The sequence below is a fragment of the Tasmannia lanceolata genome, unplaced genomic scaffold (genome assembly GCF_043159265.1).
Source record: "Tasmannia lanceolata isolate RefF3 unplaced genomic scaffold, GAP_Taslan_0.1 ptg000019l, whole genome shotgun sequence".
In the NCBI taxonomy this organism is placed as follows: Eukaryota; Viridiplantae; Streptophyta; class Magnoliopsida; order Canellales; family Winteraceae; genus Tasmannia; species Tasmannia lanceolata.
Window position 1 is genome coordinate 3,905,548 of NW_027518696.1, and position 23,575 is coordinate 3,929,122.

The following is a 23,575-nucleotide window of genomic DNA, read 5'->3' on the forward strand; positions in this document are numbered from 1 at the left end:
ATATAAATTCTGGTTAGGACGTGCAAAGTCATAAGAATACAAAGGTGCAGGCCTCACTGTAGACAGCAATTTAATAGGGACTGAGGGTTGAACTTTGGATGCCAACAAAATGTACTTGAAACAAACATAATCACTTTCATTTCTTGGAGCCTTCCTCTTGCAATTTACTAAGCAACATAACACACCCATCGAGAGAGAGAGAGAGAGAGAGAGAGAGAGAGAGGGAGAGAGATTATTAAACTGAGATGCCCATGTGCTAAACAAACTGTTCACGTGAACAAGCTTACGAGGAGCTATGACTTTTCATTATCTCTTGAATATGACAGCTTTCGCTAGCCACCTTCGTTTTGGGCTGGTAAAATTATTGGTCTAGATGCAAAGGATGTTAGAATTACCTATTTGGTACAGAACTTGGTTCTTGCCTAAGAGTGTGGATAGATTGTTTACTTTTGTTTTGACATCTGACGCTTTTCAAGACTTTACACATGTCACCTCTCAAGTGACGTGTTGAAGATCGGGGGCCGATACCCACACGATCTAACACTCATCACCTGAACAAAAAAAATGACATTTGAAGAATCCTACCTTCATCTTACCTTCCATTTGATTCCTAAATAAGCTCATGCCAAAGTGAAGAGCACAAACCTCCGCTTCAGTAGAGTCTGTTATTCCAAAAATCGTTGGCTAAATCCGGAGCATTGAAGGACTCATTGTATTCCGGGTCCCCTCTACCCACTGATGCATCTAATCTGCTTGTTTTTTTCTGAAAAAGATACCATTAATTAAATAAGAGAATACTAGATCCTCGATAAGATTAGGCAACAACGTAGAAGATCAACCATAGACAAGCCGCTCTAACAATCATGAATCAAACAAACACCTCCATGGCAACACTATATGAGATCTTTTCAATCTCTACTTTGTGTAATTTTTATTTTTTTTTACAAATAATTATATTTTATACGGCTTCCATTTTACGCTAGGAAACCTTCTACTATTCAGCCAACAAAGATAAGATTCTCATGATTGTAACAAAGAGAATTCTCTTGGGTTCTCAATAATGTAAGGGCGATGATATTCCCCCTCCCCCCTGCAGTATGCATTCGCCCCCTTTTTAACGTGATTTGACGTCAAAAAGTGTTAAAGTTGCCCACTGTTCACATTATAAGTGGAACGAATGCATACTGCAGAGGGGGGGGGGGAGGGGGGAGCGGGGGGGGGAGAGGGGGGGAGAATACATCGTTCTAATTTAGTTGTAAACTACTGATATATTCTAACAGATTTGCCTCTCATTTCTCACATTGAGAAAGTGAGTTCAAACAATATCAATTGTTATTGTTGTGAGCAGGGCGCTAAGAAACATGAACCCAACACATGCTCTCGATGTAATTACCATAGCCTGATGATTTCACTACATACCTTTACATCTTTATTATCCTTTAAATAAAGGATTAAATAAAGTAATCTGATCTGTTTGACACATCTTGTGGAAAATTCTGGCACTTGCACACTGGGATTCCGGGGCTAGGACTACCTGAAAAATCTTTCTATCAGACTCTTCTTTTAGGAATAGGAATGATTATAATACCTGAATTTTATTGAATAGAACTTTATATTTTGGTTTTTTAAGCAATAGGTGTCGTCCTCCACCATTCACCTTCATGTTCATTTTTGCCACATTATATAACTATATTATAAATTCGAAAGAAATAATATTTACTGACTTTCGTCACGAAAATTTTACTATGCTATGCTTAACAGGTTGCCAGCAATATGTCAAAATTTCATCTTAGGAACGGTAGCATGCTTTATATTACTTATATTGGATCTGCTTTAGTTAATTTTGTAAAGGAAAGCATTAATCTCAATAATGCTTTATTGTAGGTTTACTCAGAGAAATTAGGCTGATAATAATACGAATATAAAGCTTTCTAATTACTTAAATAGAGCGACATTGGGACATTGGGTGACTACCTTCCTTTTCTTTTCTTTAGTTAATTTTATGTTCTTTGTTTTCAAAGAGGTTGGTAAGTAAGGTGTGCTTATCTACCAAAAAAAAAAAAACGAGCTATGGTGAGCTGTGAAAAAAGAGTGGTTGAGCAAATGGTGATGAGAGTGACGTTAGAGGTTTGCAAAGCTCTTACCTTCACACGCTAGGCCATCGAACTATTAATATTCTATAAACTAAGGGCCGTTTGGATTTGCGGATTTTAGAATCTTGAATTTCCTCAAAATTGTAGTTGGGAGATTTCTAAGATTTCTAAAAATTGTAGTTGTAAAGAAGAAAGACACCGGTCGTCATTTTCAGATTTCTCGCCCTTCTTTCCGACAGCAAGAGAGAAGGAGAACGTCCCATGTTTCTAGGTTTTAGAAATCTCGAGATGGGGGAGAGATTTCTAAAACTTGGATTTCTTACTTAAAATCCAAGAAACACTGTCACGACAGATACAACAGCTTGATCATGAACCCTCTTTTACACTGTTTTCAGACTAAAACCTGGATTCTAAAATCCGCGTATCCAAACGGCCCCTAAAAACCTTCAATATTAAATAAATTTCTGGGGAAACCAGCTTGCTTCTATGATTGATCTGCTAGGCAATTTTGCGGAAAGTCATTTTGTGGCTGACTTTTGCATGTGAGAACAGCCACACATGTCGACTTTTTGGGAGATTTTGTCTTATTCATTTAATTCATCTGAGGTGATTGTTCTCATATGCAAAAGCTAGTCATGAAATGGCCTTCCGCAAAATTGCCTAGCAAATCCCTTATTATAAATATTTTAAAATAACATGTACCGCTACCTATATAAATAGGGATGGCCTTAATTTATCCCATATGCAACAGCCCATTCACAAAATGCCTTCTATGATGGAAGCTAGCAAATCCCATATAAATAAAGTTGTATATTTGATGGAGATGCGAGAGACCAATCCAGGTGGCTGAAAATTAGGACAAAAACTCTATTTTTAGTAGAGTTTTTCTTTTTGGAAATGATTTCAGCGCTCCAATGTTTTGATAAACATGCGCTCACTTGTTTGTCGTGTAGTATTTAAAGGGTTTTAAGAGCTTTTTGAGAACCGTAATACCCTCTAACATCCCTTTAAAAATGCTACACGACAAACAAGTGAAGTGCATGTTTATCAAAACACTAGAGGTAGAAATCATTTCCCTTTCTTTTTCTTGTTTTTCCGTCACTTCACCCTTTCTTTTATCGTACCCTTTCTTTACTCCTACTCTTTCAATTCTCATGGATAAATAAAAGGGAAATTTACATTTACACCCCCTCTAGTTTTTGACACACTCAACTCTAACCCTGACTTTCAAAACATGACAAGTATACCCCCTGAAAATTTTTTAACGTGACAGAGTAGACAGCGAGACGAAAATGACCAAAATGCCCTCGTCTTTCCCAACTGAAAATTAGGGTTTTCAGACTTGAAAACTGAAAATTAGGGTTTGATTCAGACCCTTGTTTATTTATCAACATAAACCCATGATTTTTGAGTTTTATTTGTCTTCATTCACATCATTATCATGATTTGCAATAAACCCTAGTATTTTAGTGCTTTTTTTTGTTTTTATCAATGTTTTTTTCTTGAAATGTGGGTTAGAGATAGCCATGGGGTGGGGTTTCATTGTCTGTGGTGGCGACAACGGCGGTGGCCGGAGGTGCAACGGCAGTGGTGGGAAATGGCGTAACCCTAATCCCTCTGCAAATGGAGGTATATCTGTCCTCAAAATATTAACCATGGTTAGTTTCAGTCTTTCCGTGAGGTTTAACTGACGGAGGGGGTGTACTTGTCACGTTTTGAAACCTTAGGGGGTGTACTTGTCACGTTTTGAAAGTCAGGGTTAGAGTTGAATGTGTTAGAAACTAGAGGGGGTGTAAATGTAATTTTCCCCTAGTATTCCATGAAGGCCAAACATGGCCTTAGTGAAAAAATTGTTACACAAGAAAGGGAGATTAATCAAGGCCATGTTTGTCTGCTACGAAAAAAATATTCCATGAAATATTTGTGGGGCCAGTTGTGAGAGATGGGCGTGAGGCCGTGAGAAGGAGAGACATGAGAGGGTGGGGATGAGGAGCATGAAAAGCTCCTAAAAACCAGGAAAACAACAAGTCACCATCACATTCTTCACATCTTAATGGAACGGGCCAATCCATTCTCCCTCACCTAGTGTAGAGAAGCAACTTATTGGCCAAGAATAGAGTAGCATTCATGAACAAAAGCATTGCTGTACCAAAGGTATCTCAGGTCAAATGCAACGAACTAGATGATGCTTCACATTTCAAGAATATATATCTATATTCTGGCCAGACATCTCGAATCTTTAAGGGAAAAATCAAATGAAAGTTTCAACTCCTTTTCTCAAGTTGGGGAACATGGGCTTGTAATGGCTACTGGTTTTCTTTAAAAGTTAAAAATCCAAAATCGTTGGATTTTTATTTATCTTCATCAAAAGCTTATAGCATCAGTTACCATTAAAAAAAAGCATATAGCATCAGTTTCATTACTTTCCAAATGAATGCATCAATCACAATACAGCAAGAGTGTCAATGACAATCATTTATAGGGCCACGAACTTACGGAATCACTCAAGGCTATGGATTCAAAGTGTTATTAGAGAAATAAAAAGTACTCTATTATGCTATCATTGATGCCAACTTTGTTGGAGATTTCTTAAAATAAATTTTGTTTAAAAAGGCATATGATCCCATGCCTTGAAAAAGTTCAAGGGGCAGTTTCTTCAAAAACATTGGCGGCGTTCCCTTGAGGGGTCTTAAACATCTCACACTGCTTAATTTTGCTTGGGTAATCAGCAGAGGAATCCCAAGCTCAAGCAGGAAAAAAGTGTTGGGATCTTTTCAAGTACTTGAAGAAACCCTCCATAACATGCTAAACATCAACCAGTTCAATTATCAACTTGACCAGCACCATTCTCCTGAGTCTAGGCCAGCTGATATCATTCTAGAAAGCAAGAGTCGCAATAGCAGCTCCTTACAATATAAGGGGTTATCTTTCTACCCTTTGCTTTGGTACCTACGTTAGAAACTCTCATTGGATGTTAGGATTCTCTGTGGAAACCAGTGAATGTGTTTGTAAGAGTAGGAGGCTCCCTAAACAAACTTTGAATTGCAAATTTTCTATCTAGTGCATGATAGCATGGAAGCTAGAGCTAAATCAAATTAACTAGGGGTTTCAAATTTGCATATCAGCAGGGACTTTCTAGGATAATTGGTGTAAACACAACTGAACTGGATATTATTGATGGGATGCAACTATTGCATAATCTTTTATCATTTTTTCGGGGAGAATAATATCCTGATACAGTCTTGTTATTGATATGTCTACACATAACACCACAATTATGACAGAACCAATTTCATTCATAGTAACGAAAAGTCACTGCCAATCAACTTAGTGAAGAAGAAGAAGCTATTCAAACTGAAATTTGTCTGTACAACCACCAGACATGATAGAAAGCCCCAACTCCTGATAGGGAATGCAAACCCAACCCTGCCTATATACCAAGAGTACTTCCTCATATCTAAAGGTAGCCCATGAATCATGAATTTCCATCGACAACATGTACATGAGAAAGAGGGAGGGAAGGGGGGCTGGCTCTTGATCGTGTTTACATGTCAGTCTCTTCTCCTTTGTATTGAACTGTAGGTCCTTGTACTGTAGGTCTTGGTAAACCTTTTTTTCTTGTTCCTCTTTTTCTCCTATCAAATGCCTAAAAGCAGTGCAGGACAAGGAGAACTCCACTCATAAAGCTTGTACTGTCCACCAAAGGTGCTCTATAGAAACCCTTCCCTTGGACCTTTATTCCAAAGGAGACCAAGTTTATAAAAACCAACCGTGTTGCATGATTTAAAAATGGAAATGGTGAGAGGTGGCATGAGCTTAGCATTTACGTGGGATCCCCAAGCAACAATCAACCTGACCCACAAAGAATCATAAGCTAGAAAACCATATATTAAGGGACACAATAAAAAAAAGCAAATGAAAGTATTAGTTTTTTTTCTCTTTTTTTTTTTTCGAATGAAAGTATTAGTTCTGGGTGTTTACCTTCTTCACAAAAGGCAAAAACGCCCCCGAGGATGTCATCATTGTCCCCGTCGTCCTCGGGTTTTTCTCTCCCGCAGTGGCTGCTGCTGCTGTCTGCATCAGTAACAACTTCAGTCAGATCACGGCAATCAACGAGCTCTGATACTTTATTAAGGGACACAATAAAAAAAAGTAAATGAAAGTATTAGTATTTTTTAGCAATTATTTTTTTCTTTCTTTTTCAAATGAAAGTATTAGTTCTGGGTGTTTACCTTCTTCACAAAAGGCAAAGACACCCCCGAGCATGTCATCATTGTCCCCGTCGTCCTCGGGTTTTTCTCTCCCGCAGTGGCTGCTGCTGCTGTCTGCATCAGTAACAACTTCAGTCAGGTCACGGCAATCATCGAGCTCTGATACTTTACAATACCCTTCATGGAAATATTGCACAAAGTCCAGTGGATTATGTTGGTCTGCGAGTCCGGTCTCCTCTGCACGAATATTCGGACTAGAAGAAGAATGGTTAATGCTAGATGTGTTTGAGACTTCACAGCTCACACCATCATTTGAAGAGAGAGCACCCTTGCCAACAGGTCCTCCAACAGAAAGTGAGTTACTCCCTAAAGACGATAAATAATTTATAATACAACCGCCGCCCTTGTTAGAATGTTCAGAAAGAAAAGAAACACAATCTGGGTCAGAGGAGTTTTTTCTTGGTCCATCTCTGTCTTTCACAAGATGACCCACAAGAACTGAGCTCTGTCCAGTTCCGTTAGGAATCAGCTTTTCCGTTTGCTGCAATCCAATGGTTCCATAAGCTGTCCCTGAACTTCTTCGATCCAAATGAAGCAAATTCTCAGCTGTTCTTGACGACCCTGATGCAGAGACTAAAAAAGCGTAAGGTGTTTTGTGTTTCGGGTTACAAAACTTGTGGCAAGGAAATAAAACACATGAGTGCGCTTGAGTCAATAACAAGATTAGGGAAACTGTCACAACTGCCTGTTTAACTTGATTTCCACAATGCACACATATACTGTACCAGGCCCCAAACAAAGCAACCTAAACATAACTGCTTTTGAGTTGATACTCACAAAAGATGTGAGTGATACATGTTTAAATTCATTGCTGCTCTTACCAATATCTGAATGTGAGTGACACATGTTTAAATTCATTGCTGCTCTTACCAATATCTGAGCCATCTAGTGATCCAGATGAAGCAGACTTAGAGTGCATATTAACAGTCTCTTCCATGAATTTGTCTTTAGTTTGGTGAGTTAAACAAGATGAAGCACTCGGATATCTTTCTCCAACGAGGCCCCTGCACAAATATTAAATCCACAATAACTCAATAAAATGTGTTTATAGTTTTATAAGCAAGTGGCAGTGAAATGAAGTGTGTAAAAAGAAGTGAAAAGAAAATTATCTATTCACATTAGAGTTTTTTTTCTTTTACACCATTACGTTAGATGATGAATTGATGATCCATATTAGCAATATGAAAATTCACAGATAAACTTCACATAACAATTAATGATACAGATGAATAGTTTGTTGTAAGGAAACATCTGCTAGAGTAATTAACAAAGTTGAAAGAATACAATGAATTCAGAAAAAAATAAAAAGAAGGAAAGAAAGGGAAAGGATGTGCTAATGAGAAGCTGGAGACTTCAAATAGAACTACAAGAATAAATAGACAAAAGAGCTCCAAGGGTAATCAGACAAAACCCTTAAAAGTTTGACTAACCAAATAGAAGGGTTCCTTGATAACCCTTTTTTTTTTATGAAGACGACTTGGATAAATATAAGAGAAGATTACAAGTGGACATACTGCCCCAAAAAAAAGGATATCCTATAGACGCACCCGATTTGGCTACACAATCAGCCAAATCATTAGCACTTTTGGGGATAAGAGTACAAGAAAAATCCTATATCTAATCTCATCATTAAATTTTGCTAGTCTCCACAGACAAGGAAAAAAATTAGGCAATGTAGATCCCTGGTCCATACTGCTTAACAACACAAAACAAAGCTATAAGAAAAAATAAAATAATACCTGGGTTCAAATCCCGATAATGGAAAAATTTTAAACCATTAAAAAAATGAATAAATAAAATAACATCAAGGAATCTTTTTAATGATAAAAAAATTCATTTAGAAAGAAAAGGGAATATAAGAGGAGAAGATGTCAGTACGGTATGAGAACTCGTGTCAGAATGAAAATACATGACAAATGACCCTAAGGGAGAAGAAAATCAAAGAGCTCTAAGTGCTCCCTACTCTCTAGGAACCCCTATAAGGGATAACCTATCAGCATCACCGTCAGCCGATCTTCTAACATGCTCGAAAGACATGGATGATCAGGCTACATGGTCCATTATCCCATCGATCCAATGATCAAATCGCTAAGGGTGAGAGAGAGATCCCTTCAACCCTCAGATGATAACATTGAGAGAATCTCCTTCCACTACCAGTCAATCTAGGAGGATAGGTTCAATGATCCCGATACCTTATTTCCCGCTCTAAACTCCGCCTCATTTGAACCTGCAATCTTGTCGATCTAGGAGGATAGTTTCAATGATCCTAATACCATGTAGCGCCGCTCTAATCTCCTCCTCATTTGAATCTGCAATCCCAATGAGGCCCGAGAAGGCCCATCTCGTCGAACCACTCTTATTTATTAAAACCCCTCCAACTCCCATTGGACCAGGTTTCCCCATGCTAGACCCATCAAAATTTAGCTTTAGCTAGCCAGGTCCAAGGGGCTCGCAACCTTGGATGATGGACTCCCTTTGCTCACCATTGAAACAAAACTCCCTCCAATCACGCCAAAGGTCATGTGCTGAGATGAATTTGAGGACGGAAAGGTCCTTACCTAGGATAACGTAAGGGCGATCACTTTCGAGAAGATAAATTGAGGGCCTTACCAAGCCTCTAAAAACTTAGGCATTTCTCTCCTTCCATAGAACCCAAATAGCGGCTAGCACTACCACATTCTGAAGAAATCTTCCTTTTTTCGCCGAGGACTGAAGGACCAACTTTCCAAAAGATCGGCGAGCGTGACAGGGAACATCCATGACATACAAATCTACTAAGGACTCCACTCCACACATACCTTGCTAATCTACAGTGGAGGAACATATGGTCACTAACTCTCATGCTTCCGCGCATAGAGCGCAGTGGTCAATGATTAGCATTTGTTGATTGCGAAGGTGATTTACTGTTAGGATTCTGTCTCGAACTGATGTCCATCCAAAAGCACAAACATCCAAAAGCACAAACTCAGGGCAGGGTGGGAATGATCCACACTTTATCTAGAACTGAGGGAGCAGGGCTATCTACAATCTGATAGTAAAATGAATGGACGCTAAATATCTTGGAAGAGCACCAGATCCAAACCAAGGTTGCCAGATCGGGAATAGAAAGCGGGAATCAAAACAGGAATCGAAGGCTCCCAGGAAAAAATCCTACTCAAGGTTGCCAGAGCGGGAATCGAAAGCGGGAATCGAAACGGGAATCGAAGGCTCCAAGGGAAGAATCCTGCTTCCATGATCCAAACCCTTTGTCTACACCAAACTTCTTAATATAGTAGGCTTCTAGCATTTCTAGTAGGCAAGCCACCCTATACAATTCTTTGTCAAAGAAGGTCCTTCTAAAATTGATTTTCCAAGAAATGATATTCTCCTCTTTCTCACAACAATCCTTCACAAATGCTTCTTTACCCTCAACTAAGGTTTTAAATTTCAGTTTCGGTCATCAGTGAAAAGAACATTTCGGTTTCAGAATGCAATTTCAACCGAAATCTTGTATAATCACGGAAAAAATTCGGTAAGAAATCACGACCGAAATCTGGGTAAGATTCTTCACTACTGGTTTTTCTTTTCCTTTTAATGACATTGGACTCCACAGTCAGGCGATTCCCGATGAGAAAGCGCTCTTACACTTTCAAGCCTGACGGCCAAGACCAATGAGACTATCTCCACACCATTTGCGAGACCAGAATTTTATTCTTTCACCCAAATAAACTCGAAATCTTATCCCTACATCAAACTTGTGCTTTGTCTTAAAATATTAAGGAAAATTAAACTAAATATCACTTCATCAAACGTGTGCTTCGTCAAACAAGTTGTCTCAACTAGTGCTTTTGTCTCAAAACATCAAGGAAAATTAAGGAGCATAATAAGTTCATATTATGAGCATAACATTTAAAAAAGCCACTAGATCTTTGCATTCTAGAAACAGCTGACATGCAAATAGAATAATCCCGAATTCATCATCAAGCTAGTATTATTATGTAGAAGGTGATCAGATATTATCTTGAGCACTTATGTAACTAGGACCACTAACACAAACAGATGCACCACTAGATGCCTCCATGCTTGGCTTAGTGAGATGTTTCTATTCAAAAGTGAAAACAGGCTACAACTGTCAGCAACAACACACAACACCTCTACATGCTTTTACACTGTATGGATGCCAATGATCTAGAGGGCATGGGACTTGCCCAGATTGATATGATGAGATGAAAGGGAAGATTTCTAGGACCAAGACTGACTCATTGTTTTAAGACTTCAAACTTGAGCACATTTGAAAAAGTTGAAAACCTAAAAGTTATTGAAAGATACATCGGTCACTTGTTTCTGTGTCATTGCCACTTAAGTCTTTACACTTATATTGGTCATTTATGTAATAAGGGCATCGCTATGATTTTGTTTCATATCACTCAAGTGAATAAATAGGGCATCGCCCCACGAAAGGAACAACATCAATTCCAAGAAATTTCAGTCTTCTCTCTTTCTTCCTTTCTATGTTTTCGCTCCTTCTTCCCTATCTTCCTTGGTTACTACATGGTATCTAGGGCTGCAACTTGGGTCGTGTGTTACCCGACCCACATGGATCCAACCTTGAACATAACATGGTTCGGGTTTAGAAATCATGGGTCTTGGGTAGGTTCGAGTTTTAAATTGGAAACCCCGACTCAATCTTGGGTTGGGCCAGGTTTAAAGAAAAAAAACCCGAAAACCGACCCGACTCATATGGGTGTACTGTGACGTTCTTATATATCTCTTGAATAACATAGCAAATTATTTTCCAATATATTGATACAATTTCATTGAGGTGATCATGTCTGTTATTGTGAAAATATAGTGTCCTTAAATTTATACACTAGATGACATAAATTTAGAGATTTTTGGTGTGAAGTTTTTTTTTTTCCTACAATCTTTAAAATTAGCCACTATCCTATGCTAAAAAATGAAAACCCAACCCGACCCAAGAAACTATCTTGACTAAGGTCGGGTATACGAATCTCGGGTTTTCTTGTAAAAAATTAGACCCAACCCGACCCGAGATAATTCTCGGGTAGGGTAGGGTTTTGGAAAACCCGACCCACCAGACCCGAGTCGCACCCCTAAGGGTAACAAAGCGAGTGTAGATCTAATGAATCCCAAATCTAATTCTTTTTCTCATTTGATCAACATCAAGAAGTCAAGAGGGAAGTTACTTGGACTGATGAGGATAAAAGTATAAAACCATATCTTCTCTAGTCTCTAGGCCATACGGCTGACCTTATCAGTCATACGACACATCTTCGACCAGATTTTAATTGTGTGATGATTGGTTGATGTACATCAAATACTGAGGTATTTATAAAAAAGTTTGCTCTAATTTTTGGACTGTTTTGAAGAGAAATTACGGAGATATAAATATCTCAAGTTTCTGAAATTTTGAAGGATAAATCTAGACTAATCTGATTTGATCTCCCTCGAAAAGGGATTTTTTTAAGGGGAATTCCATTTTATATAATCAATTTTTATGATGATAGCTTTGGATGTTTTTTGAGTTTGTTTGGACAGGAATTGAATGTGATGGAAGAGATTGTTAGAGGGCATTTCAATTGTAGAATAAGGCTGTTTTTCATGATTTTTTCATCAAAAAATGGTTTGGCACAAGTCAAATCAATTTGAAAGTTGCAAAGTGTAGTTGGTTGATGAAATAAGATTGGATCATGTCCGAATATACGTCATGTCTGAATGTACGTCATCAGTTAGTTCGGTGACCAATCCAAGCTCGTATCAGAGCCATAGTCAGATGGACTGCCCAGGAGGCCATAACACGGCCATCAGATTGGATGGGTCAAATTATCTCAAGCATTCATAATTACCAGGATGCTTAACGGGTGCAAATCTGTATTGGGCTACATAAATGAACTGATAAAATAACCTAAGGAAGATAATTTAAACTATGAGAGATGAGAATAAGAGAACCTGATGGTAATGTCATGGATGTTACACTCTATGGCCTATGCAACCCAACATTAGCAGAGGCTTAATGTTCTTGCATATATGGGATACTGTAGCCCAAACATACTACCATAAACATGATATTGCTACACTGTATCAGCTACACCAAGACATTGAAAATCTTATTCAGACATGTCTGTCATGGAATGTAGCAATATTCTCAAAAGCAAATGGGAAGAGATGGATCACTACCAGCCCATTGCTCCTACCATCGAAGATATGAGAAGACAGACATAACAAAGTATCGTTGAATTCACTAGGGCCACGTTTGGATACCCACAAGATTTAGATTTGGATTTCTCACATTTGCAGTTGAGATTTGAAACTGGATCGGATCCTTCGATTTTCAAATCAGCTACAACAGTGAAAAAAAAAATCTGATTTTCAAATCTTTTCTGCAATACATTATTTGGAAATCCATATTTGTGGCAATTACCTTCACCCTCGCTGCTCCTCGACCTTGCTGCAGCAACAGTAAGACGTCCTTCCCTCCCTCCCTCTCCCGTACAACATGAGCATGAGGATGATTGATGTATTTCAATTCCAAAAACATGAGGCATCCAAACGTAGCCTAAAAGAAATGAACTCTGATATTGAGCTGTAACAAACCACAACCCAACCCCCCGCAACCCAAAAAAAAATCCATGTTTGAGGTTATTTACAAATTTCTATCCTTTCTTTCTTTGCTTCTTCTCCTCCCCTCCCTTCTTCATCAGCTTCAGCGGCTTCTACAAGAATTAGTTTCTTATAGTTGTATTTGCCTATTTATGTTTGGTTCCATGCTTTGTGATATTAACTACACTAAACAAGAGTCAATTTGAAACTAATTTGTTTCGATAGATGGTTTATCTGGTAAAATGAGAGTTTATTAGTTACTTCAAGTTGTAATGTTTTATTTTATTTTATTTTTTTGTTAAATGGTAGCAATTTTTCATTCCAAATGAAAGGGAGAACCGAGATGGCCAACCCCTATAAATATACAACATTACTTCAGGTTGTAATGTTCTTCTAAAATTTTCTGGGTTTTTTTAATTTTTATATGAACTTGGTCAGAGGACATTTAAAATAAACCACACAAAAATTAAAGATTCAAGGTCATTGAAAATAATAACTGGAAGCTAGATGAGAGTAAATTCCATTTTTCGGTTTAAATTTTTTTTGTAAATCTCGCCCTTTTAACCATAGATATTTGAAACATTTTCATGATGCAACTTATTTTTCAAACAGAGGTTGAATGAAAATAACACTTTTGGAAGTATATCATTGTCCGATCTGTATCAACAAACATCTACATTGCAGATTCAATATGTTTCGATCACGAACATCAAAGCACCCGATGAGGATCACAAACCAATTCTACAGTTATAAATCAAACATACATCCTAACCAGAATAGTCTACATCAAAATTTCAACAAGATAAAGATCTCCAGATCCCATTACAAGAGAACTATTATAAAATATTAGAAAACAGTCACAAACTTGAGAGAAACTATGGATAAAGTAAAACCATTACCTGTCATTCCAAACTGATTGGGTGCTATGAAAATGCTCAAAAACGGGCAATAAATCCTTTTGCCGTATTTCAATCTCCTGAACTGGGAGCTTTTCAATTTCAGTCTCTCCACCAGGGCCATCATTACCAAACTGCATCCCACTAGCCTTCGAAGGAATCATCATATAGAAGTAGATCTGGCATAAAATTAAAAGAAATCTATCCAGAATGAGCATTATGATACACTGAGACATCTTACAACTTAAGTCACGATGAGTACCTTAGATTTCTGCCATATTTGTATCCCCCCTGGGTTTATCTGCACTTCAGCATTGGAGAGATACCAGTTGTGCCTTTCATGGGTTTTCACCATATTTTTGCCTGCCGTAGTATTGTTAAATAATTTCAAGTCTTTCGTATAATTGTCTTCACAATCAGAGATGTCCATGACTATCTCTCCATTTTCTGATCTATCAAAGGCAATGTTTGTAAGACTTTCCTCCCTTTCTGGCCAATTTGATCTTCGACAAGCATCCCACCACTGAACAGTCTCAGCATTCACCCGTAGTTCCTCATCTTGAACAGGCCCCGAAGGACAAAACCCACTTCTTGAATTGCTATCACATGACGCAATTCCCAAAGAAGGCAAAAGATTGTGCTGTATCACATGGGCAGATGGAGAGTAAACTAATAGATGCTCCAATGAATTGGATTTCAAGTGAGTTGGATGGTGATTGTGATAAACTGAATTGTGGAACACGGCAGCAACAGCACCGGAAGGCACAGACACCTTTCCAGTTGCAGAAGCCGTGGCACTGCTAACGGTATTAAGCCACCCGTTAGCATTTTTTATCCTTCCCACTACCGAGAGTGTTACAGGTGGCGGAGGTGGAGGAGATTGCTGATTTATCATGCAAGTTGAAGTTGACCACCAAGGTAATGACAGATTTGGTAGGAGTGAGCCACCACTATGAAAATTTTGTGTTTCAAGACCAACATCACCACCAAAGGGGGATAATAAAAAAATATGACATGTTCCCCTGGATGAAACAATCGATATAAACTGGCTACAATGACTAAAACAGATGTCCTGTATGACCTGTTATCAAAACAAGAGGCATAGGAACAAATGAGCATGAACCAAAAAGAGTAAGAATAAGAATAGGCATCAGATAAATAAGTATTAGTGGCTTACGGCTGTTGTTAGTCCACGATAAAGCTTGTAAAGGTGCACATGAGATGAACTCCAGTCATAACGCATAGAACTCGAACCATTTTGCACACGGGACGGCATAATGCGAAAGACATTTATATTGTTGCCATGTATAGAGGCAGTAACCAAAAGGGTGCCGCTTGGATCAAAACAAAGTGCAGATATTGGACTTGTATGACCTCTAAACTGTGAAATAATGGCTTTTGAAACAAAATCTTTAACAATCACCTGGAAAATAAGCATTTTAAAGGTAAAATAATTTAATGTATTTATAAGAAGAAGAAAAGCAAAGAAACATATCTGTGAAGATCAAATAATTTGATCCTCGTTGAACTAACCATCCCAGCATTATCTGTTTCATTTGGATGCCCTGCCGATGTAACTCTACCAACTTTCCAGCTTGAATTTGATGATACAGGAGAGTTAGAACCATCAGGTAGAAGCTCTTGGCAATATTTAGATAAAGTTTTGTATCCCATGTCACCCAGATTAATTATTCCAGCAGCTAACTGTTTACTAGACTCCACTGCATAACGAGCTACCAAGTTCCCACTACCAGGTGAAGTTGATGGACTAACACCTGGAGAGGGAGTAAGATTCTGTGGACTTAGACGGCCTGTGTTTGACTGTGGAGGATTGTTGGAAGCATAAGCTAACCACCTTGGACCCACAGCCATTGGACCATAACCAATGTTAACCCCAATCAGTCCTTGTCCTACCTGAGGGATGGGATAAGTCAGCACGCTGAATTTACTCTCAAGTGTGACAGCGTCAAAGCAGTATATCTAGCACGGAAAAAGGGAAACAATCAGTATCCTTGAAAGCTAGCTCCATCTACAGAGTTAATAATAATAATAATAAATATTTTTTGAATGCTAATTTTTTTAATGATAATAATAATAATAATAACAATAATAATTAATAGAGTAAAGGGTTCCTGCACTTGAGCGCAGATAAGCCGATCTGCGCTCGAGTGCAAAAACAGGGGTGGGCCCACATTGTTGGGGGATCCAAAGCATTCATTTGGAAGCCCTTTCATGGATAGGGTGTCCAACAAAAATCAGCTTCATTGGATCATCTTAGGGTGTCCATTTGTGGGGAAAAAATGGGCAGATTAGTGGACAACAGTATCTGTCCATTTTCACCCCCACAAATGGACACCTTATGATGATCCAATGAAGCTGATTTTTGGTACACACCCCATCCATTATGGGGCCTTTCAAATGAATGCTTAAGAGCACTCAACAATGTGGCCCCACCCTTGTTTCCTGCACTCGAGCGCAAATAAGCTATCTGCGCTCGAGCGCAGGAACCCTTTACTCTAATAAATATATGGGAAATGGGAATCTAAGAGCTTGCATAGGGAGCTTACCTATGCAGACTCCCCAAAAATACGATACGGCCAACACCATCGGATGATCCAAACCGTTTATTTGATGGGCCACAACATAATCAGGTAGTTTCCCAAAAATCATTTCTATAGGATGACCCCAACCCTCTTATCTATAGAAGTTTCCATAATGTGCAGTCCCTCTATAGATCTCTATAGATCAGAGGGTTAGGATCATCCTAAGGAAATGATTTTTGGGGAACCACCTGATTACACTGTGGCAATCCAAATAAACGGTTTGGATCATCCTATGGTGTCGGATTTACACGGCCACACATCATATAAAATCTCAAAAAGAGTAGTCATAAAAATAGATAGATCAGAGGGTTAGGAACATCCTATGGAAATGATTTTTGGGGGCACAACCTAATTACATTGTGGCGATCCAAATGAACGGTTTGGATCATCCTATGGTGTTGGCCGTACATATTTTTGGGAAGTTTGCAGAGGTAAGCTCCCTATGCAATCTCTTAGATTCCCTTTTCCCTAATGAAATATATCTTCCTTATGCTACAAAGTTTGCTAAATGAATCAATTGTGTGCTTACTTGTGCTGCAAGAGCCACAGCTATTATTCGAGGACTGCAACGAATGATATATACAGCAGATCGGAATCTCAGAACATGCACATAACTGTGAGACCTTAGTGAGTAAAACCGAACGACTGTAGGAGTGGGAACAGAATTCCCTGGTTGAGGATCACTGGCACTATCTCTTATTAGTCCATTGAAATGAGCACCATGAACCAACCCTGAGCTATTGGATTCATCACCTGCAACAACCAACAGTAAGGGATGTGATGCAATAAATCCCTCATGAGCCTCTGACTTCACTGGAATGGGCTGCATCTGTAAAAATGCAACTGGACCATCACGCTTTGAAACCAACTCACGCACGTTAGATGCATCCTCAACGTCCACCACTTGAAAGCCATTGGTGTAACCAAGTAGAAGAACATGTCTGAAGGCAGATGGGCTAAATTCTATCTTGTCAAAACCAGCCCATAACACCTGTTCGAGTAAAATTAGTTTACAAAGTACATGATGGTAACGTTAATCAGATATATGACACAAACACATTAAATTTAAAGCATAAACCAGAAATAGGTTACCGCATGGAGCATAGACAATCTGAATAATTAATGTAATTTCCATAACAAAAAGGTTCCTCATTTTCAGAAATGCAGGAAGTATTGTGCCTCATAATGCACACACTAGCAGAATAATGACTCGACTCACAGAGCAATGTTAAGTAAGCTAAATAGCAAAAACCTAAGAGAGATGATTAATTATTACTGTGCATGCAAGTTGGAGAGAGGGAAGTGATTACTATGCCTAATTTTGAGGACTAGTTCTCATAAGTCGTAACCATTTTGTTTTCACTTATCCTTCAAAAAAAAATGCTGTTTTCACTTAAAATTTCTCAGTTGGACATTTACGACACATAATAGATCGCCATTGGAGAGGGGGAAGTGATTACTATATGTTTCTAGTCACTTAAAATTTCTCTGATATTTACGACACATAATGGATCACAATTGGAGAGGGGGAAGTGATTACCATATGCTTCCAGTGCATGCCACTCGAGCTCCTTCCTACATCCTATTGGAATAGAGGGTATGCTATCCCAATGACTGTGCTACTATTGATGCAACGACACAAAGCTAGTTCTTATCAAACACTTCAATCACTACAACACACACACAGTTGGGGCACTAATAATTAATACTACAATAATTTATAATATCTTATATCATATCGCTTAGACCAGGAACCAACATTGTTCCTATATGCTCTGTTCGGTTGCCATTGGGTTTTTATTTTCCAGGAAGTTTGTTGGAGAATAGCTGCCATGTAAGACAAAATCCTTGTTTGGTTGCCCAAATAGCATTGGACTCCCCTTTCACTCCCTGGGATGGCTCCCATGTAATAATTGCTTGTCTGGTGACATGGACTCATTGTCCCCTCCTTATGACTTTTAAACCAAATTATTCCAAAAGCAAGGACTTTTGGTTGAATTTTCTAGTGCTCTCTCTCTCTCTCTCTCTCTCTCTCTTCGTTCTCTCTCCTCTCTCCCTATATTGGTAATGACACCCCTACTTATTCTCCTACTCTCCGAGTTTATGCCGTGTAACCAAATACTACTTACACTATTCTCCGAGGTAATTATAGAATCAAAATGCTTGTCTCCTCCCTTTTGATTTCTTTTGACTTCATATTCCACTACTCTCCGGGACACCCCCGAGCAACCAAACGGAGCTATAATGAAAATTTATACTCTTATTTCTAATACTTAATATGAAAATCCAGTGATATGAGGTATAAGAGAATACGTTTCCAAAGAATGATTTTTTGTACAGTTGGGCACCAAGTGCAAATCGAAGGGTTCAAAAGTTTGATAATTAATGATAAGTACAGTAATGTGAGTAAAGAGTTATTTTCGGCTATGGACATGGTTTTAAATTTTGGTTTCGGAATGCGTTTCGGACCTCACCGAAACCGAAATTTCGAAATTTTGTTCGAAATCTGACGAAATAAAAAAACTAATATTTTATCCCGTACAAGAATAAAATCCAGCTTTTTACGTGATATTCCTAAAATTTCAGACCGAAATTTTAAAATTTCAGCCGAAATAAAGTAACGTTTCAGGTTTACCCAATTTCGATTTCAGTCTTGACCGAAACCCGAAATTTCAGTTAGAAATTCCGAATTACGGTAGAAATTTAAAACCATGGCTATGGATAGCAGGTTTTGGTCCGCCTTAACACTTGTGCAATAAAAAGAAAGAATCCCATCACCACACGAACGGCTTCAAATATTCAGGAACTGATGCGATCCAACCGTTGGATCTTTACTTTTCTAGATGATACATTGTTTATCTTTGATTGGATTGATGACTTATGGTTATTTTTAGAATCATTTTGAGCCTAGATGAGGGGGATGTCCACATCATCATAGGACCCACATGCAGAATTACTATTTATAGTAATTGCGGACTTTCTATTTTAGAAGTACAAAACCCACACCTCTTATAACTCTTTATATAAGAGACATGGGTGGAGGAAAGAACCCTATTTTGAAGTTTAAATGAATGCACAAGAAGGAGCAGCACCCCCCCCCCCCCCCCCCCTCCCAAAAAAAATGCCTATAAGAGACATGGGTGGAGGAAAGAACCCTATTTTGAAGTTTAAATGAATACACAAGAAGGAGCATCCCCCCCTCCCCCCAAATTAAAAAAAAAAAAACCGATGCCGATGGTGTCCTCTTCCTCCCATTTTCTCTCACAATCATGGTGAGCTCTCTCTATCTTCCCCTTTTCTCTCCACTTTCTCTTCTCCTCTCTCTCATTTTCTTCCTCTTTCTCCTATTCTTCTTTCTTTGTCCCCCCCTTTATTCTCTAGGTCCACTCTCCCTCTCCCTCGTTTTCTCTTCTCTCCTCCCTCACTCGATTTCTCTCTTTCCGTCTTCGGATCCCCTTCTTCTCTCTCTCTCTCTCTCTCTCTCTCTCTCTCTCTCTCTCTCTCTCTCTCTCTCTCTCTCTCTCTCTCCACTCCTTCCTCTTTGGCTTCACCATCTCTTCTTCTCTATTTCTTCTTCTCCCCCTTCCATTCTATCCTCTACTACTCTACTTCTCTTCTTCTTGCTCTTCTCTCCTTTTCTCCTTCTTTCGCATATTTTCTTGGGGGTTGCTGCTGTCCCATGTATGAATCATGCCGACAAGCTTCTCCATCACTCTCTTGGGACCACATTCAAGCGTATTTGAGGTGTAGGGATTGCTGCGCTATTGGTTGAGATTTTTCCTTGTTATTTTCAGCCATATTTCCTTGTTTTCAGTCTCCCATTCACCCTAGGACTGACTGATGCCCACATTTTCCCACTTGTTTAGGGTAATTTTTCTTCACAATAGATTAGGTTTTTGGACCCTAGATATAATCTTTTATTAGCAGACAGGTTGTATGCAGGTTTTTAGTCTATATTTGACTAATTAGTTTCCTTCTTCTCATTAATGGGGATTGGTCTATGCATTGGATGTTTCATGTGGAATCATGCTTTGATGGTTTATTTTTAAGCTAACCCCTATGAATCTTCACCGCTACAATTTTATTTAAATCTGATTGATCTTTCTGTTTGGGACATGGTTGACTACTTAATTATAAAGAATAATGCCCATTGAGCTCCTAGAGTTTTCGGATTTAACCGTAAACCCCTGTGTTTGCACCGGGAACCACTGTAGATGCAACGATACGCCAACCAACATAAGCTGCAAAAGTCTCATTTTGCTACTGATACAAGACTTTAAAATCGTTTTTTGAGGGTGCCATATCCATATTGTCAGAAAATTGTTGAATCAATTTGCCAGCGAATTCGCCAAACATTGAAACGGATCTAGGAACAAATGTCCACCGGCTGGGCCCTCCAAACATCTCTGAAATAACCGGATCAAGATGAGATTGCCGCCAACAAACTCTGGGAACTGCAGGAAGACAGCAATTGTGCCACCCAACGGGTTTCCCATGCCATTGTGTTTTTGGAAGATGGGAAAAGTATACCCTTTCTGTTTGGCAATCTAGCTGATGGGAAAATAAAGAATGAAATTTGTCGAAGGCAAGGTGCCTTTCATCTCTTCAAATTGCGATTTATGCTGAAGTTGCTGCCAACGAAAGGAGCCTAAGAAAGAGTTTGAATCCAATCCACTTGCTGAGGATAGATAAGAAACCCCACCAAAGCACATGTATCTAAATCAAGCCTATTCGCTCACTGGCTTGGCGACACAGAACAGAATGCTATGCTCGTGAGCTTTAAGCACTCTTTGAATCCTGCCTAATCCGGTTGCTATACTTGCCTGCTTGCTAGAGAAGGAAGACTTTCAATCCAAGAAGAAGAGTTTGAATCCAATCCGCTTGTTTCTTTCTCACGGGTTTCCTACTTTATCAGCTATACTTGCCTTGCTATCGAGTGAGGCGTGACTTTATCTTTATTTAGAGCCCTATTAATTAAGTGGGTCTTAGGCTCACTTCTTTTTCAGCTCGCTCTCTCCGCTCGCACCACCATTGGCTAAACGATGCTGTGGATGGCTCGTTCCGTATACTCCACTCACTAGCTTCCCACCTGGGAACCCCTTTGTTGCCGCTCCCCATTACTCGTCTATAGGGCAATGTACTAGCACAATCAGAAATGGAGATAGCCTCATCGACAAGTGCAAAGGCACATATTACTAACACTAGTAGTAACCGCAATCGCTCGCTCACTTCCCTCAGAGGGAAGCCCCTAACGACCATCCTCCATTACTCATCTATAGGGCACTAGTAGTTTCTGGTGACGAAAGAATCGCACCCTGCCCTTACTGTAAAGAAAGAAAGCTCCTTTTAAGAGAGAATAATGGGAGAGGGAAGGAGGGATTGAGTGACTTACCTTAATACAAAAATTAAGTGATATTAGGTATAAGAAAGTACCTTCTTAGAAAACAATATTCAAAAAACATACACATGAACAATAATGTTGCTCAAAGTATACATTATATCTAAGGACATATTGTATGTAGGTACATAGAAAATGTTCTTCTGTCTCTTCAATAGAATTTGTTGTGTTGGCTGCAGCAGCCATGGACTTTGGCACGGCAGTGGCAACGGCCAGCAGCACTAATGGGAGATGGCAGAAAGGGGAGATGGGAGAAATGGAGCAGCACCAAACTCCTGCCAGATAGTGGCAATAAGAGGTCACCAGAAACCTGGTGCACCAGAAAGTAGGCAGTGGAAGGACAAAGAGGGATCGACACCACTTATCTGGTAATTAATACATTCTAATAGATGATATAAAATGCAGCCACCAAACAATATTAATTATTAGATACCCAACTCTACACACACACACCACAAGCTCCCTTTGCTGAAACATGACCATCGGCACGTCACAAATGGTGTTGATATCATGCCCTCACCTTAAAACCAATAGCGTGGTTCAAAGTTTGATAGATTTCAGTTTAATAAAGCAAAGGAAAAGTTACTAGTTGCTCAATCAGGACCCTAGCTTCATTGTGAGCCAAAAACATCCCCAAAGAATATGCAGGTTTTAAACTATTAATCATTTGATTAGGCGACACACTTATGCTTGGCACATAGAAATAAGAAATCTCTTTCATTACATGTACTCAACCAAGACTCCAATAAAGTCGAAAACAGCACAAACTTAGTTCATTCTATCTACCTCTAAAATTTCAATAATAACAGTAATAATAATCACATTAATAATAATCAGAATAATAAGATGAATAAAAAAATACAGGGTGTTTCTTATTCCCGTCAGAATAACATGGCTCGTTCAATCCTCAATAGCATAGATTGATGAAAAGAGTACTAAACATATGAATATTTACTTAAATTATCTCTTATGCAAGCAAACCAAAACCCATCACCAGTACATAACCAACCAAAAAAGCTAAAGAGGGAGATCCCTAAGTAACACTCCTCAAAAAATAAATCAAATCCAATCACTAACTAGAAAAAAAAAAATTACCAATTGGGTATTCTCTATCTACATCATAGCACCCAAATCAAAAGAGAAAAATCACCATCACAGTAAAAACCCAAAACCATAAAAAAAAAAAAAAAAATTTAAAAACCTGGTCTTTCTGATCATCGGAGGCAACGACCGAGATCGAGGCGGCAACGGTGGCCCCCGCCGATCGGACGACTGTGGTTGCATTCGTCGAGACCGTCTTCAAACAAGAAGAAATTATTTTCAAAGAATTTGGAAGCAACCCATTTCTACCACTGCTTTTCCCCTTCTTCATCCTCTTCCTCTTCCCCTTTTGGTTGCTTTAATTTTTCACCAGAATGGGGCCCACCCTCCTCCTCCTCCACCTCCACCATCCATCTCCGAAACTCCCTCCCGCCGATCGGTAATACCATCCGACTTCCGATCACAAACTCGCCGAAATCTGACACACCCACATCAAAAAATTGTGTCTCCTGTTTGACTTCATTTCTCTTTAGACCCTTCTCTCTCTCTCTCTCTCTCTCTCTCTCTCTCAATCTCTTTGTTTCTTATAATTATCTTTTAAAATGGGTTTTTAAAAGCTGACACGCAATGGGAGAGGAGAGAGAAAGGTGACTTCGATCTAATTTAATTAATT

General features: G+C 38.9%; 1 protein-coding gene across 3 annotated transcripts; it reads right to left on the reverse strand.

The window, feature by feature from the left end:
• Positions 1 to 5,243: 5,243 nt before the first annotated feature.
• LOC143853481 (autophagy-related protein 18g-like) lies at positions 5,244 to 23,456 on the reverse strand. 3 transcript variants are annotated; one of them, XM_077363266.1, is made up of 10 exons: positions 23,063 to 23,456; positions 16,993 to 17,454; positions 15,394 to 15,840; positions 15,038 to 15,283; positions 14,123 to 14,941; positions 13,864 to 14,039; positions 7,235 to 7,368; positions 6,326 to 6,937; positions 6,075 to 6,218; positions 5,244 to 5,945 (listed from the first exon to the last, which is right to left on the reverse strand). In XM_077363266.1, exons 1-10 carry the CDS (start codon positions 23,231 to 23,233, stop codon positions 5,941 to 5,943), a joined length of 3,216 nt encoding a protein of 1,071 aa, XP_077219381.1. In that variant the 5' UTR covers positions 23,234 to 23,456; the 3' UTR covers positions 5,244 to 5,940. The 3 variants fall into 3 exon arrangements, with proteins under 3 accessions (XP_077219381.1, XP_077219382.1, XP_077219383.1); XM_077363267.1 differs by having other exon boundaries at positions 6,326 to 6,925; positions 23,063 to 23,455; XM_077363268.1 differs by having other exon boundaries at positions 6,075 to 6,167; positions 23,063 to 23,455.
• Between the last annotated feature and the right edge of the window lie 119 nt (positions 23,457 to 23,575).

Coding starts and splice junctions, on each gene's coding strand:
- LOC143853481 (XM_077363266.1), bottom strand. CDS start 23,233: ATGAAGAAGGGGAAAAGCAGTGGTAGAAATGGGTTGCTTCCAAATTCT. Junction 17,455..23,062: donor CCGATGATCAGAAAGACCAG/GTTTTTAAATTT, acceptor TTACTCGAACAG/GTGTTATGGGCTGGTTTTGA. Junction 6,219..6,325: donor CTTTGCCTTTTGTGAAGAAG/GTAAACACCCAG, acceptor CCCTTAATAAAG/TATCAGAGCTCGTTGATTGC.